The sequence below is a fragment of the Sorex araneus genome, chromosome 5 (genome assembly GCF_027595985.1).
Source record: "Sorex araneus isolate mSorAra2 chromosome 5, mSorAra2.pri, whole genome shotgun sequence".
NCBI lineage: Eukaryota > Metazoa > Chordata > Mammalia > Eulipotyphla > Soricidae > Sorex > Sorex araneus.
In genome coordinates this window covers 125,335,505-125,353,621 of record NC_073306.1, presented here as the reverse complement: position 1 = coordinate 125,353,621, position 18,117 = coordinate 125,335,505, and the positions used below count along the sequence as shown (strand labels likewise).

The 18,117-nt window shown below is 42.0% G+C and overlaps 1 protein-coding gene across 15 annotated transcripts in view; it reads left to right on the top strand.

The window, feature by feature from the left end:
* Positions 1-18,117, top strand: part of PTPRT (protein tyrosine phosphatase receptor type T) — a 1,130,358-nt gene that overhangs the window by 986,544 nt on the left and 125,697 nt on the right. For 11 of the 15 annotated variants that reach the window (XM_055137540.1, XM_055137543.1, XM_055137542.1 and 8 more), the window contains one exon: positions 17,168-17,316. In XM_055137540.1, the coding sequence (XP_054993515.1) occupies positions 17,168-17,316 (149 nt within the window). Of the gene's footprint in view, positions 1-17,160; positions 17,317-18,117 lie in introns of all 15 variants that reach the window. The other 4 variants (XM_055137536.1, XM_055137533.1, XM_055137537.1 and 1 more) reach the window with 1 other exon arrangement.

Sequence of the window (18,117 nt, the reverse complement as noted above, 5' to 3'; positions counted from 1 at the left end):
GAGATGTTGGCAACACGTGTGCTCAGGTACCACATGTGCTTGGCCACGTGGAGTGGGGCCTTTGTTGCTGCTCTAACTTCTCCAGGAGGGGGGTCCAGCCTTCTCTGGTCTGTTGGCACCAGGTGAAGTCTTATCAGGTCTTTGATCCTGGGCTCATGGCTTTTTCAGCCTTAAAGCGATTGGTTTTATTACTTCCTAGGAATTTCATCCACCATGGCCCTTTTTTCCTATCTGCCTACCTACATCATAAATAATAGCTTTTATATTGTATTGTGGTGTGTGTGTTTTGTTTTATACAGCAAAACAACTGTATGTGAGAGCTAAGACTTTTCCAGGAGTTCCACAGCTGATTCAAAGTAGATGCATTGTCTGTTCACAATAGCCAAAATCCGGAAACAACCCAAGTGCCCTAGAACAGATGACTGGTAGAAGAAACTTTGGTACATCTACACAATGGAATACTATGCAGCTGTTAGGAGAGATGAAGTCATGAAATTTGCTTATAAATGGATAGACATGGAGAGTATCATGCTAAGTGAAATGAGTCAGAAAGAGAGGGATAGACATAAAGGGACTGCATTCATTTGTGGAGTATAGAAGAACATCACATGAGGCTGACACCCAAGGACAAGAGATACAAGGGCCAGGAGGATTGCCCCATAGTTGGAAGCCTGCTTCATGACCAGAGGGGAGAAGGCAGATGGAATAGAGAAGGGATCACTAAGAAAATGATGGCTGGAGAAATCAGTCGGGATGGGAGATGTGTGCTGAAAGTAGATAATGGACCAAACATGATGACCTCTCAGTGTCTGTGTTGCAAGCCATAATGCCAAAAAGTTTAGATAGAGAATATAGTCTGCCATGAAGGCAGGGGGAGGGTGAGAAAGTGGGGGCATATCCTGGGGATATTGGTGGTAGGGAATGTGCATCGGTGGAGGGATGGGTGTTTGGTCAATGTGTAATTGTAACCCAAACATGAAAGCTTGTAACTCTCTCACGGTGATTCAGTAATTTTTTTAAAAGTAGATGCGTTGTCTCTCAGATTGTCAAGCAGGTGTCTTCCAACCACTTGATGGGGAACAGTTATCGGGTATACTCTTAGAGTCTCATTTTGCTTCCTTAAGGGTAGTGCTTTTGAAATGACGATGAAAACAATATTAAATACCTAGAACCAACCTTGTCATAAAAGGCGTAAGCTTAATTTAGGTTTGAATTCTAGGCTCTGACTTTTATTTGCCCAGCTGTAAACTGGGAATGTTAGCACCAAGTATTTCAAGGTTTCTTAGGGGATGTGTTAGGATTGTATAGGTTATGTGCTGCATGTATATAGTGTGTGGTTCTATGATAGAGGGGTAGTGACTACTATTGTGTTCCTCTCATGGACAGCAAATCCATCTGACAGGTTCTGAAGGAGCTTTTTTACTTGGCCAAATAACTAATAAGAACCACATCTTCTGAGACCAGATAGAAGTTGCATCAAGGGCCAAAATTGTCCCTTAAAGTTGATGAGTATTATTCAGATTTCAAAAAGGAAAAGAAGACTTTGATCCCATAAATTCTTTCCTTCAAATATAGTTACCGGGTAGTAAGATTAAGTCCACCATAAGCACAATCATTCATCTTTCTATTACTTTATGAAATTTATCATTTGCACTGAATAAACAAGGTTTAATATTAAAGAAAGGATAAGTTTGGAGATATTTTTATTGTTGTTTTTTAAGCACCATATTCACAATTCTCACTTTAAATTTTTAAATTAAGCTTTTATCTGTAAACATTTTTTGTTTATAAGGTGTTATAGAAAAGGTTGCAACACATAGAGGATTCTATTCAAATGTAGATTTTCCAGACACACAGGAATAACTTCATTTGAAATGAACTTGGATGATTGTGATGGTAACATGACAATAGGTTCCAGGTTTCAATTTCTGAACAGTTGGTATTTAAAAATTTTCTTCCCTCTTCCTTCTTTAAAAGTAAGTTTACAGTGGCATTTTAGAATCAGCCTGTTAATATCTTTATGAAATCCTGCTGGGTTTTGATTGGACTTGTGTTGAATCCATAGATCAATTTGGTGAGAATTGACATCTTAACAATATTGAATCTTCAGGTCTAGGAACTTTGTGTGTCTCTTTATTTGTGTGGCTTTATTCTGATGTCTTTCATGGCCCTCTTTGTAGCTTTCAACAGGTAGCTCTCATGCATGCTGTAGTGGATTTGTACTAGAATGTTTTATTTCCTGTGTGTAATTGTATATGCAACTTTTTGTGTCACATTCACTCTGTCTGTTGTTAACATATAAAGATAAAATTGATTTGGGTTACTCAGGAGAAAAATGTACATGAACCACTTACAGCAACAAAATTTAAGACAAAAAAAATAGTTCTCAGGAAGAAAAATATTTTTCCCCTGTATCTAATAGTCTAATAACATGGGGAAGAAGAGATTTAAAATTTTAGTACAGCAGGTAAAGCACTTACCATCTTGCTTGAGGACAACCTGGGTTCAACCCCCAGAACGGCATATGGTCCCCTGAGCCATACATGAGTAATCCCAAGCACAGAGCAAGGAGTAAGCCCTGAGCACCACCAAGTATGGCCCCAAAGCAAAAACAAACATTAAAAATAACATCCCATTTGGTGTGATGTGATACATTATTTGGGGGAGTCTGGGAATGCTAAACATTTTTTGTCATATAAATGAATGGTAATGGTATTTGGACTTAAAAAAGTAGCCCACTAGATTATATCAAAGAACTTTTGGATGGCAGAGAAACTTGTCGTTTATTTAATATTAATTTCATGTTCATGAAAAACACTTTGCAAGTGTTTAGCAAATGCAAAATAGCTATTCAAAATGTCAGTTCCCATCAGTTCCCTTTCTTGTTCTGTGTCAGCCAGAATGGAGGAGATAGAACTTATATCTGTTGACACAGCTAGAACTGTGTCAACCAGAATGGGGCCATAGTTAGAAGATTGTGTGTTTATTTGAGAGGTCTGGATTTGGATCTCGACTATGCTCTATACTTGGTAGGGAGTTTTGGATCTATCTCATCTCTCTATTCCTTGCTCTTCCCTACACTATGAAGTGAGGATGTTATAGATAAGCTTGTAACTTGACCAGAGCCATTGCCTAGCCTCCAAAAAATACTCAGTCATCTATAGCTAGCTACTACTCTTGTTGCTTTTGTGGTTGTCACAAGGTACCAGAGAAGCCTGAAGAAAAGCTAACACTGCTTGTTGGATGATAAATAGATAGCATGACAGGTGAGATATCTTTCACCGTGGACATCTTCCATCCCTTCTCCAAGACATCCCAAGGGAAGCCCCCTCTGTTGAAAGAGTCCAATTTCCCCCCAGTAGCAGAGAAGCGAATGCCAGTGGTTCTCTGGTCTTTCCAATCACCTAAGATACTTGACCCACAAAGAGCTTGAAGCAGAAGACAGAAATGATAACTCTGGAAAAACAAAGCACAGCAGACATAGTTTTCCATCAGCTGCAGTTTATGACTGCACATTAAATTCAATGGCTTTCTCTAGGAGGCCGGTGTGGAGACCCATCATCTCTAACCCAGTGCAATCCATTCTAGCTTTCCCCAGGAGTGCAGGCAGACCAGCCGCTTTCCTAGTGTACACTAATTAATTTATCTCATGCTTGTGGTTTTACGACGCTTAAGTGCTGGAGCATTTCTGTTTATTCTTCTTCCTGCAAAGCACCTCACATTGTATAAAGACCATGAATCTCCATTGCAAACACCGTCTGTCTTGGGCTCGGGAATAGCCTGCCGGCTGCCTGTTGTCTTGCTGGCACTGTCTCTTACAGCCAAAGGAACACATCCATTAATTTATCCTTAATGACATTTTGACATTCCAATCAGTTCATCAGATGTTCCTTATGCAAGACTTCTCCCGCATGGCCAGGCGAGGGTGCCAGGCCACTCTTAATGCATAATGCATGAGACCAGTGCACTGTTCAGTACCCTCTGACAGTCAGACACATATGCTATTCATACACCGTGTGTTCCTAACAGCCCAGCTCCTTGAGTGAGCCACACTGATGCCTTCAGAGACATTTCCTGTGCTTTCAGCTTCTGTGTTCTGGGAGGGAGAGAGAAGAAGCTGTTCTAAGCAAGGATAATATCCTGATTCAGAAATATGCATGCAACAGTATTATGGGCAGGGAGAGGAGGTAAAAATGAACCAAATCCTGCCTTATTCAAAGGATTTAGAGAGACTATTATTCAGGCAAAAGAAAGACCTATGGGGCACCTAATATTACACTCCTGAGTCTACTAAAAAAAAAATGATTGCCCAGACATTTGGATAACAATAATGGGTATTAAAGAAGAAAGGAAAATTATCCATAATACCTTTAATCTAACACATCAGCTTAGATCATATTGCTTATAGTGGTAATCACAACGTAGGCAGTTTTATTTTTCAGGTTTAAAAAAGAAACTTAATGTAATCTAGTTGGATTTTTCCATGTTTTCATTTTTTAATGGCACTCCATCATTTTAATAGCTGCATAATACTCCATCCAAGAGATGTGCCATAATTTGCTGAACTTGTTTTCTATTGTTAGACATTTATGAGGCTATAACCAATTATTTTCTCCTCAAGAGGAACAGTAGAGCAGGCTTGAGGGACATAGCAGGACTTCACAGCCTGTCAAACTTTGACTCCAATTCCACCTGCTCCTGATACTTTGTTATGGTTTAGGATTAACCCTCTAAGTCTAGGTGTACTCATCTCTACAACAAAAGAAATAGTCACAATTACAGTGTTGCTGTGAGGATCAAAGGTGTTTTTAAGGTACTGAGCACATAGTAGTTTTAGCCAAACATCCTGAACATCCATTTTCTTCCTCTGTGGCACTATGGTGTGTGGGACCCAGGGCTGAGACCTCCAAACCTGCTCGGATCGGGACTGAGCCTCTTCCGCCCAGACTTCCCATTTTCCAGTAGCTAGGTGGTCGCACTCAGAGGCTGCCCCTGGTTCCGTGTAATCCCACCAACAGCCAACATCCAGAGACTTAAAACCAAGCTCCCGAAAGCTTGGACATATTATAGCCTAGTTCTCCCTCTGAGAGAACCTGGCAAGCTACTGAGAGTTTCCTGCCCACACGGGAGAGCCTCACAGACTCCCCATGGTGTAAGATATGTATATATATGCCAAAACCAGTAACATTGCTGGGTCTCATTCCCCTGACCCTGAAAGAGCCTCCAATGCAGCATCACTGGGAAGGACGAGTAAAGAGAGGCTTCTATAATCTCAGGGCCAGAACGAATGGAGACATTACTGAGACTGCTCAAGAAATTCGACGATCAACGGGATGATGATGATGATGATGATGATGATGATGATGATGATGATGATGATGATGATGATGATGATGATGGCATTATGACTCTCAGCCAGGACAGTTCTGCCCCCAACCCGTCCTGGGAAAACCTAGAAATCTCAAGAGATGTTTTTGACTGTCATAACTGAGGCAGGGACGGATACTTGAATCTGGTGAGAAGAGGCCAGGGATGCTGCTAAACATTTTCAGCCCACATGAGAATCCTACAATAAAGGATTATTCCATCCAAACATCAACGACACCCAGACAGATACCCTAGCAGGGTTGAATCTGTGTTTTCCAGTGATAGCTACATAGAATATGTGTTTCCTATTATTATTTCACTAAGGTAAAGTTCCAGGAAAATTAGAATCTTGCACAGAATGGATTTTCATGTCGATTGACAGTTTTTGGAGGTGCAGGTTAGGATGGGAGATGGGAATAAGTGACCATGATAGAGAAAAGGCAGTAGATGAATGGTGAATTGTCCCCTAGCAGGGCAGAGAGTGACTTTTCACAGAGACCTAGTGTGGTCTCAGCATCTTCTAGGAGTTCCAATTTTCAGTTTTCAGTCCCACATGATATTCCCAAATCAGCAAGTGGGCTGGAGCTTCACAGTCTCTGGAGCCACACACAGTCGAGCAACTCCAGTGTGTCCGCAGTGTGAGTTTCACAGCCTGACTAGTTTCTGCACCTACTTCCACACCATCTGCAGAAGAAAAACCCGTGTATTATGGTGAGTGGGATCTGCTCAAGTGTGGACACTCTGTACAGATAAAAAATTCCATCATCTGAGTCATAGGGATGCTCCAAGATGGTGCAAAGCAAAAATGAAGGAATTTAAAGTTATATTTGTTTATTCAACCAGTGAATTAACATATACGTGTATATATATGTATATTATATCATTGTGCCAAACATTGAACTAGTAGCTAAATAAAATATACATATGACCCAATATATTACATATATTATTATATGTTATTAGAAGAGTGAAAACAGCAAGCAGGCAGGAAAAGGGTGAGGGTACAAAAAAAGAAAGGTTTGCCATATCAGAGAGATATCAGAAAGGCCTTCAGGAAAAAGTGACACTTAAGGTAGAGCTTAGATTGGGGTCACATTGAGACATTGATGCAATCATGTTTGCTGAGCATCATTTTGAGTCAAAATTATGCAAGAACCTAACACAGGGTGTGAGCAAAGCCAACATGACTCCTGCTTATATAGTTATTCTAGGAGAATTTTTTTCTTTTTTTTTTAAAGAAGAAATTTTATCTTATTTATTTATTTTTTTTGGGGGGGTGTTGTGTCACACCGGCGTTGCACAGGACTCATGCACTCAGGAATTACTCCTGGTGGTGCTTGGAGGACCATATGGAATGCTGGGAATCGAACCTAGGTCGACCACATGTGAGGCAAACGCCCTCCCCACTGTGCTATCGCTCCAGCCCCTCTAGGAGAAATTTTTACTTGTGTGACTATCTCCCCAAAATGAATAGCAAACACCAGAACATAAAAAAGGGAGGCAGTCTGGGTGAGGTAGGGCTAGAGGGAAAGCCTCCAGGGAGCCCTGGGTAGAGATGTGAGCAGAGGTGTGGGAGCCAGAGGGAAATGTGCTGCGTTGCTATGGGGGAAGGAACCACAGAGCCCCGGCAACGTGGGCTGGCTCTTTGAACGAAGGCTTGGGGATGAAGCTAGAAGGACTCCTGGCCATCCACCGACTTTTCCATGGACAGACTGAATGCAGACAGCACAGGGCATCTAAGAGACCAGGCAAGGTGCAGAGTTCTGCTCAGTTGCAGCTTGGAAGAGAATGTCCTTGTTTTTAAGGTACTGCAGGGACATATACCCTAGAAGGGACTGCCTGGAGAAGTGAAGAGTTGTCAGGCAGGAGCTGGATATCCGTTTGCTTGGGAATATTCCACAGGGGCCCTTCCTATCGGGGGAGATGACTTGAAGGACCCTGACCACCTTTCCAGCCAGTTCAATCTGAGGATGGAGCATGGCTGAAAATACACCTCTGCCTGAGTCTCTGGCTTAGATTGTGCTCATGAGAAAGGTATGGATGAGGTTTTGGGGTTCAGAGATGGGGCATGGGCTCAGGACAAAATATTTCTTTGGTTTTTAGAAGGCTCTTTTCAGAGAGAATATTATTTACAAAAATAAACAAACCATAAACTAATAAATATCACTGTCACTGTCATCCCATTACTCATCGATTTGCTCAAGTGGGCACCAGTAACATCTCCAAGTAAGACTTGTTACTGTTTTTGGCATATTGAATATGCCACGTGTAGCTTGCCAGGCTCTATCATGCGGGTGAGATACTCTCGATAGCTTGACGGGCTCTTTGAGAGGGTCGCAGGAATTGAACCCGGGTCAGCCACATGCAAGGCAAACGCCCTACCCGCCGTGCTATTGCTAAATATAAGATAATAAAATAACATTTAAAACATACACTACAATAACAGTATTTCTTATTTCTAGTCATCACAATAATGCTATGAATGAGGGCTGGTTGAATACAATAAATTCAGGAAGACTATGAAACAAAGATGAATAAAATCATAAATAGAAATAAAATAAATTACATGTTTAAATAAAGATAAAACATTTGCTCTTTCTAGTCATCACAGCAATACTGTGAAGGCAGACTGGTTAAATTGCATCCTACAGATGAGGAAAAAAGTGAGTCTCATAGTTTGGTAGACATAGAAACTCGGTAATGAATGCGGAGCGGGCTAGAATCTGGTTAGTCTTGAAAGTCTATTCAGAGTCTCTGTCTCCTGAGAGCAGAGGGTTCTTTGCCTGGCTGGGATTTCAGAGCTCAGTGGACTGAGCGATGCAGGCAGTTCTCACCATCTGGACCACAGATTCTGTCCTCACTTTCTTTTGATGCATAAATTTGCTTCCCTTGCCTATTATTTAGCAAACATTTACATAGAGCTTATTTGGAGGTGGCAGATCCTGTTGTAAATACTTCAATATTTATTAGTGAATCTCTAGTCCGAATAGTTCTTAAGAGAATCCCCTATAAATATCCCTATGTAGGGCTGATAAAAATGGGGTTACAAAAAGGCTGAAAAATTGTCCAGGCTTGAGAACCAGGGGCGGAACCAGGATCTAAACCCAGGTGATCTGACTCCAGTACTCTAGGTTCCCCTACTAGTCTCTGCTGCAAGGCTGGGGGAAGGTGTGCTGTGCAGAATGACCAGGCCTGGCTTTGTCATAAGTGACCAGGTCTGAGTTGGTCCTTGATGGAAAGAACAGGATGTGCAGGAGAGCCCATCCCGACAAGGAAGAGAGAAAAGCCACTGTAGTCAGGAGAGAGAGGAGCTGAGGGAGATAGGAAAGGACACCGTCATGGAGAGCAAGAGAGATGGAGGTGACAGGTGGTGGTCAAAGTCCCTGGCCTTGCAGATTATGAGAAAGTCTGCTACATTCTGATGGAAGCACAGAGAAGCCCCACACTAGTGTGATGAGGGTGGAAAGGAAGGACCCGCCAACTATATTCCAGAATTAGTATCCAGCACAGGTAATGAAGAAACGGAATGTATTTTGCCTGAGAGATATATGATATAGCACTGTAGCACTGTCGTCCCATTGTTCATTGATTTTCTTGAGTGGGAACCAGTAACGTCTCTATTGTGAGACTTGTTACTGTTTTTGGCATATCAAATATGCCACGGATAGCTTGTCAGGCTCTGTCATGCAGGCGGGATACTGTTGGTAGCTTGCTGGGCTCTCCGAGAGGAATGGAGGAATTGAACCCAGGTCAACCACGTGCAAGGCAAATTTCCTACTGGCTGTACTATTGCTCCAGTCCCTATAAATGATATAAATTGGTAAGTAATATAAGGATATAAATTCCAAGGAATCTTGGAAAAGATTTGTGAATTTGAATACAAGCATTTGGGTTCCATCTTTTATTACTTTATGCCTACGTGGCCCTATGTACCTCAGTAATTTCTTCAGCATTCTCTGTCTCACTCTTTCATCTGTTAAATGGGTATAATAACACTGCCAAATTCAGAGTTATTAGGGCAATTAAAGAAGTTAATGCAATGGGCTAATGATGAGTTGTGCCAAGGATAACATGAATCCAATTCTCTTCAAAAAAAAAAAGTCAATACACTGTGCTTGTGAAAACATTGAGTAGAGTCTGGCATGGAATAAATTCTGTTTGCATGTTTATCTAATAGATGGAATCAACTTAGGGCTTATTGTTCTGAGATCATTGTGTTCCTTTCCAAGAGCTATGTAACCACAAACAGGATGGCTTCAAGCAACCAATTTATTTTCTCTCAGTTTTGGAAGCTAGAAGGTTTTTCATTGTTGTTTTTGTTTTGTTCTTGAGGTCACCCCAGTCTATACTCAGGGCTTACTTCTGGTTCTGTACTCAGGGCTAACTCCTGGAGTGGCTCAGGAGATCAGGGGATATATTGGGTGCTGGGGGATCAAACCCAGGTGTGTTTTCCCTGGGCAAAGCAAGCTCCCTACCCACTGTGATATCTCCCCAGATGCAAAAGGCTAAAAGTTTGAAATAAAGTATCTTCAGGACCATGTCAACCCCATTCCATTTGCCTCTTCCAGTAGCCATCAGTCCCTACCTTCCCTTGGCTGGCAACTACATTACTCCCCTCTCTTCCTCTGCAGCCTGGGGTTTTTCTCTCCCATGCATCTCTGTTTCAGTCAAGCCCCTCTTCTTGTAAGAACTCCAATCATGTTGGACTAGAGCCCACCATAATGACTTCATGCTAACTTGATTACGTCTGCAAAGATCCTGCTCCCAAATCAGTTTATATTCAAATGCCAGAGACACAATTTAATCTAGTCTGTTAAAAAGCTTCAGTTCTTGCTGCTCCTTAGACACTGATCTCTTCTCCAGTGAGATAAGTATCCAGAGCTGGAGAAGGACGTGTGCCTCATAACATGATGGAAGGTTTAGAGATTAGGACTGGGTCTTCGGACTTGCCCCAACCTCTGGTCCTCCAAGTTTCTTGACAAAACACAACAGAGACAGTTCACTGGTAGAGAACAGTTGAAGAGTGGGTTCTCAGCATAGCAGTCACAATCTGGAGCTTGCATTAGACTTTCCTGGAGATCTTATTTGTCACCTGTACTTTGTGATTCCATGGGGGAGGGGAGGACCTGGGAAATGTCATTACTAGTATGTTCCTAGGTAATGCCGACTCTGCTGGCCCAGAGACGACACTTGGAGAATCAGTGTTCTACATCAGCTGTGCCCAAGCTTGGGGCACATTATAATCACCCAGAGAGCTTCAGAAAACCCAGGTGCCCAGGCTACACTCCAGGCTAATTAGAGTAGAATCACATTCGAAATTTTCTAACGCTTCCCAAATGACTTGTGCAGCCAAGGTTGAGAAGCACAGCTCTCGAATTCATCAAAGAATGTTTTTAGAGGAAAAAGAAAACCCTTCTGTGGGGCATCTGCTTTAGAGGATTCGTATTTAATAAATAATGAAGCCATTTAAATGAACATGGCTTTTTCTGAATGTAAAAGATTGTAATACCAGTGAGTGTTTATGGTGTGCTGATTGTGTACCATGCATTGGAACAATACTTTGGCCTAAGCTACTTACATTCCTTCTTCACCGCTACCTTCGGGGGGGGCGCTGTTGTCACCTGCATTCTGCAGACAGGAGGAAACTGAGGTATGTGTAATTTTCGAGTGCTCACACAACTAGTCTGAGAGGGAGCCAGATTTTGATGCCAGGCTGTCTGGCACCAAAGCCTGTGTGTTAACTGCTATTCCATCCTGTCTCCTGACATCAGAGAAAGCAGGGTGTTCTTTAAATTTGATCCACATTTATCCAGTTTACATAGTTGATTCGGATGTACAAGAGTCTAGCCTCTGCTTCAGTTATCGTCATGGTGGTGGGAAGAGGTGGTAATTAATGAGGTTTTGCTTAATTTACAATGGACTAAAATAATGTGCACAATGGGTTAAAGTAGTATTTCTAATTTTACCCTCGAGCTAGTGGAGTAATGTTGGAACAGGGATCCTGAGCTGGCAAGCAGAAAACAGGATTTGGAACTCTGGTTCCCACCTGTATGCCTGTATTGCCTTGGCTAAGCACCCCCTCCTCTAGGTTGAGATATTACTCTGACACCAGGGTTCCAGTCTTTGTGGTCCTCCAAGAAAGTCTAGTCAGAGAATGGACAGGGGAGGAAGGGAAAATGTGCCAAACAGTATCTCCCCAGGAGGTTTGACATGAATCTTCACACCCATGGCAAACCCACACTGAAATCCCTAGGATGCTGCCCTAAAAGTCTGTGGCTCCCTCTTCCCAACCCACAATGGCTTTGTGGTTTTTACAGAACCCAGTTGCTGAATTCTCCTTTTCAGGGGTTTCCCAGTATCTAGTTAAACCCCTATGTATAAGACTGGGAAGAGAGGAGACTTTGACCTAAATGGTGCAGAAAAGGTTGCCAGAGAAGAAAAGCTAAGAAAGACAGTTCAGGCATGTGACACTTTCAAAAGAGACCCAAGTGCTTCTGCTTTACTAGAACTACTTGCTTGTGTCAAGGCACCAGGTTCTAATTCTGCTCCCAATTGTGAAGAGGGCTTTCCTGACTGTTCCCTCCAAACAGGACCTGATCCACTCACTCCTGAACAACTTGCTCTCCTTACTTGATTTCAGAGCCTGCTGGGCTCTCCCGGATGTCATTCCATCTGCCACTGTCCCTCCTGAAGAGTGATGCTTACAAGGAGTCACAGGACTCACTCGATTCATCATGGCATGACCCTTCCCATCTCTCCTTCCTCGGTTAGCACAGGTTGGAGGACTTCAGTATGATCTCTTCGAAGAAAGGGGACCCAGGGCTGTCATATCCCATTTAGTTCCCCCCAATTCCCCCATTAGAAACTGGGCGCTTCCATTTTCTGTGTCTTAAATTACTGCAGCTTCAAACATGCAGTAGAAGAGATCAGGGCATGCCTGTTCACTTTGTACCAGCTTTTGGTACCCCCTGCTGGTGAGATTGTATGACCTGATGAGCAAGAATCTCAGAATAACCAGAGGAAAAAGAGCCCCAGTTCTGAAAGCCCCATGCACTTGAGACCTGAAAGCTCTGAGGAGTGCATGAGTTTTCACGGTCCTTGAATCTTATAATTATTTCACGAGTGCCTCCACCCCAAAACTATTTTGAATAGCTTTGATATCCTGTGGACTCTGGGCAAGAAAACAGTTCTTGTCCATCCAGGAACCTTGCATTAATTCTTTAAACAGCTCAAGAGTTCTGTGACAACTGCAGGAAGAAAATGCTAAGTTGTTATCCCCAAAATATTCATTCATAAGTAAAAAATATTCCCAGTCACAAACTCATTTTCTGCAGGCTTTTCGTCCTCTTTACTTCTAAGTGTCCTCGTTTAAAGTGGTTATAATTTGCAGTCTAAGTAATGACAATCTTTTCTGCACTTCAAGTCATAGACTTTTCAATGTAAATTTGTACAACACGTTTATTGAACACCGGGTATGTGCCAGGCACCTGGCCAGAAACTGAATGGGTGCAAGAAGTCAAAAGCCTCTTGTCCCAAGAGGTTCTTGAGGGTAAGAGAGCCAACTAGCAATTTGGCCCACAGAAGCTTAGCTGACATGACAGGATCCCTGGTCTTCTGACAGGGTTCTAACAACCTGCTAGAGCTCTTGTTGTGCCTTGCATTCCTTGGCTTTCATTGAGTAGAAAATTGTGTCTCTATGTGTGTATTATCAGAGAGTGCCTTGTCCTTCCAGTAGTTTCTTTGTTTTATGAAGGTTATGGTCATGTATGGTGTTTGACACAATGGTTCTCTTCTGTCCACTGGGACTTGTGGGTTCTCAATAATGAGTCAAGAAGAGCAACCCATGTATGCTTAGAGGAGTAAGTGATACTTCAAAGATGTGACATTTGGAAATCCACTGAGCCTTGGGGGATGGAGACACTGTGGCCCACAGAGAAAATTTGGACCACATGAAAGACTCGAAAGTACTGAGGGTTGGAGTTGGGGTGGGGGGAGTACCTGGATTTCCCTCAAAGAAGATGTGAGCAATAAGGCTGTGTGGAAGCCTGGGTTCAACAGTCTCGGTTTCATTTCTCCTAGAAATAAAAAGGAAAGGGCTGGAGCAATAGCACAGCGGGTAGGGTGTTTGCCTTGCACGCAGCCGACCCGGGTTCAATTCCCAGCATACCATATGGTCCCCTGAGCACCACCAGGGGTAATTCCTGAGTGCAGAGCCAGAAGTAACCCTTGTGCATCGTCGGGTGTGACCCAAAAAAGCAAAAAAAAAAAAAAAAAGGAAAAAGAAAGAGAGTGAGGACTAATTAAACTCTAGGGCTATGGCAAAGAAGTGATTTCTCTTGGATTGCTGAGAGAGCTTTTGGGGGGTTAATTTTGTGTGTATATGTGTGATTTTTGTTCCCTGCATGCAAGGCAAGTGCTCTTCCACAGAACCACATCTCTGGCCCCTGTGAGTGTTTTCAACACTTAAATTTTAGATTCTGGTAGAAGAAAGGTGGTTCCCAAGTCTATAATGTTTTCCCTTACTCCTTTCTATTTGAAGTCTTCTATTGCTAAGACCTATGTCTGTACATTTATACATGATTGCAATGGTATCATTATCATTATCACCAAAAATATGTAGGGTCAACCATGCGTTAAATACTGATGTCATATATCTGAGCTTTGAAAACTCAGCTGTCCAATTTTTAAATATCTGTATGTTTTGAAGAGGTGCAGTTTATTATTTTTCACCAGGTGTTCAAAGCAACCCAAACATTTCTTTCTATTAAATGCCATTTTTTATCGACACGGTGAGGCCTTTTATGTATTACTATCATTCCTTTGGAAACTAATGATTTGTGCCCAAGACATATCTCTTAATATTATTTTACCCTGAATGGAATGGGATTGGCTGAGAGTTCTTCCCCCAAGGAAATATCAGAGAATCTAATACATACTCAATTATAGTTTTAAAGTTAACTCTCTGATCAGATTTCCTTTCATTTCCTGCTGGGGCAACGTGAACAGGGCTCAGATAGAAATAAAGGGTCTAGTTGGCTGTATATCTTTTCAAATTTATGACTAGGAAGGTCACATATACATTTTTAAACACTCCTTTTTGATAATAAATGAAGAGTAAAATTTCAAAATGCCATGAGTAGCAGAATTGCTCATTTTTCTTTTGCCCGGCATTCCCTCTGGCCCCTGCCTGATTGGCCATGGATAGTGAGAAAAGTCCCAGCTGTTCTAATGCTTCATTTCTTGTGTTTCAATTTGCCAGCACTAGTTTCACTAGTGAGTCAGTGTGCCCCTGTCCTAAGCATTCTATAAAAGAGACACATGTCTAGTCCCAAGGCTTTCACCAGGCCAATGGGGGAAAAAAGAGAAAAGAACAAGAAAAAATTCCTTTTGCAATCACATATATCTTCATAGTGTGGCAAATGGGAGGGGAGTAAAAGTTCTTTTCTGGTATAGATTACCAGGATCTGAGTCAGTACTTGTGTTTGCACCCTGCATCTTGCTTATAGGCACAGCTCTATATCTCTGGATTCCAGATGGGTTCATCTAAAGAGAGCCTCTCCAGGTAATCAAAGGGAAGAGGTGAGGAGGTGGCCAAGGCATTCGCCCACCTGGTGCCCTCTGTAAGGCCATCTAGAACTGATAAGGACTCGAAGGACTCGAAAGGGAGGCCATAGCCTTTGCACCAGTTGGCACCCCCCTTCATAATTCTGTCTGTTGAGTTTCTGCTTCCTTTATTTGTCCCTCCAACTTGACCCACAGTGGTAAACAGTTCTCTCTATATAGTTTTTCCTTGGGCTCCACCACATCTCTCCACCTTTGTCGATCACTTCTACATAAGTCCTCTCAAATCCTCCCCCTTTGAGTGTGTTGTCGTTCACTAGTGTTATATATGCCTAGATCAGGAACCCAGGTAAGGGTGGGGGCTATCATGCTAATCAAACTGGACTTGAGCCTCCATGAAAACTTGTAAACTACGTGTAAGTCTAGGGTTAGCCTTCTAGCTCATTACCTCCTGAAGCTGTCTGTTTCATTTTCATTATCAGGGGGACTCAATTTCATACATATTCCGCACAACCCTGAATTTGACCTCTCTGGAGTGACTCTATACTTGTATTGAGATAGCACTGTAGCACTGTCATCCCGTTGTTTATCAATTTGCTCAAGCGGCCACCAGTAACATCGCCATTGTGAGACTTGTTGTTCCTGTTTTTGGCATATCGAATATGCCACAAGTAGCTTGCCAGGCTCCGCCGTGTGGGCAGGATACTCTCAGTAGCTTGCCGGGCTCTCCGAGAGGGAAGGAGGAATTGAACCCAGGTCAACCACATGCAAGGCAAACACCCTATCTGCTGCGCTATTGCTCCAGTCCAAGTGTTGAGAAAAGAGCACCAAAATTGAATTTGAAGCCATGTCCCATGAAAATTGGAGCAAGAGACCTGAAAATTTTGATCTAGAGATATTTAATGTGCAATACATAGACAGTCATATCAAAGGAAAATAACTCTAGCTAGATTCATCAAAGTTGGGAAAATTCAGAGCAACCTTACTGGCTTTCTAGAAATATTGAAAGACCTATAATCTACAAGAAAGGTTAAATAGTTTTTTTTACATATCTGACAGTACATCTTAGGTCAATTTCCATTAAGTTAAAATGTAATGGAAGTAGTTCAAATCTATACAAAGAAACTTTAACCTGCCATCTCCCTGTTGAGGTGTCAAAGTCTCTAACACTTGATACAATCTACAGCTTTCACAGCCCTGCTATTGAAGTGGATTTAGATTTAAGGGATAGTGGTAGTGAGATAAAGGCAAGACTAGAGCTGTCACGTTGAACCTTCACTGTCCTGAGCATTGTACTCCATGGATTTCAAGCGTTACCTTATTTACTCTTCTCTACCCTGTGAGGTCTGTCCTGGGCTTTTGGTTTTATTGTGTGTTTTGGTTTTGATTTTGTTTTTTTGTTGTAGTATATACAGAAGGAATTCAGTACTTAAAGAGGTTAAGAACTTGTCTTGGTCAGACAGTCAACAGGTAGCAAAGACAGAATATTATCCCCTGAGTCTTCCTGATCCCCAGTTTGATGGTTTTAGCTTTTTAAGGATGGTGCCATAATCACCTGAGAAACTTAGTCATACATAGGTTCTAACTTGGTCCTAATTCCATGAGCCTATGCCTTTCTATGTTTTTGTTTTCAGTTTTCCCAATGATTCTTATTTACTCCATTATTTGAGAACCATTGCTGTGCATTATTGCTATTGTTTTTGACATTGTTCTCATCATTTAACATCTGTTTCTGAGAGTCTGTTAGTTATGGAAATTGCTATACAACTTCATCTCTAAGTTTTCTCCTTTCAAGTGATAAGACCTCCTCACCACCAGCCCTAACTCTAGTTTCCCAATTGTCTGCGGGTTTTTTTCATAAACTCATCCTTGAGAAAGACCAGACTTTGAAATTCAACCAGAGTCACATACCAAATAAGTCTGGCCTCCTTTTCCTCTCTTTGAAAAGAGAAGGAGGAAGAAATCCTTGTTTGTGTTTCACTGATTCTCATTCAAACTCAAGTACAGAACACCTATTATTGGACATGCAGCACGATAAACCTCAAGTTTCTGATTCCATGAAAATCATGAAGATTTAGTGTATTTCACCTTAACACTGGACTCAACAGCCTTGACTTCGTTTTGAGATCAAACCAGGTTTGGGAACTGAGTAGGCCAGGTGAAGGACAGCCATCTGCTCTTCCCAATGCAACTGTCACCATCTGACTGTGATTTTTTTCCCCTTGCACATGTCCCAAAGGAAGCTGGCCAAGAAGCAGAAGGAGACCCAGAGTGGAGCGCAGAGGGAGATGGGACCCGTGGCCTCAGCTGACAAGCCCTCCACCAAGCTCAATGTCAGTCGCAATGATGAAGGCTTCTCCTCTAGCTCTCAGGATGTGAACGGATTCAGTAAGTTGGGCCAACTAAGGGCAAGGGGCCTTAATAATCTAGCTCAACCCTAGTATTTTTGAAGTGGTCCTGTGTTGTAAGCTGAGGTTGGTTATTTACCTGGGAATAATGCTTCATTTAAGTAATGCTTCAGCCTTCCCTGGATGAGAGGTCTAACTGCCAACGACTAGAACAGCCCATCCTTCAAAGAAGAGTTTAAACATCTGCCCCCACCCTTCTCTCCCCACCCCCTGAAGTATATGAAGTGGATACAGGCCATATTAATTGCTTGTAGAAATAGAAGCAGGCAAAAAAAATGCATCATGATTTTTTAAAAAAAGAGGAAGTTATGTTATGACTTTAGGAAGACCGTGCCATGCTGAATTGTCTTTCAGTTTTCAGAGCAATGTTTCACAAACACTATGTAAAGTATAGAGTCATAGGTTATTCATATCTTAAGGAATTTAGATTCAGCAAAGTGACTTCTCCAGAGTTTCATGGTTGATAAGCAACTTAAGAAGACTAGAAAATCATGGTTCCGAGACATAGCCAGTATTCTAAGTGGTGTTTAGTTAGGAGCACCCACATCCTTATTTAGACTTAATACAGGATTCCAAGCTAATGAAAGAGGCTCATGTTTCAGGGTTATCCCTCATCTAAAAGATAAGCTTGGGATTAGTAACATCTAATTATATCTTGGTCATTAGACTCAAGGGAGCTGACTTTTTTGTGTTATCTATCTGTAAAAAAGTTCTTTCCCCAGACTTAACAGAAATGCTAAGTGACCAACCTCTCTTCCAAACTGGGGAATGCAAGAAATAT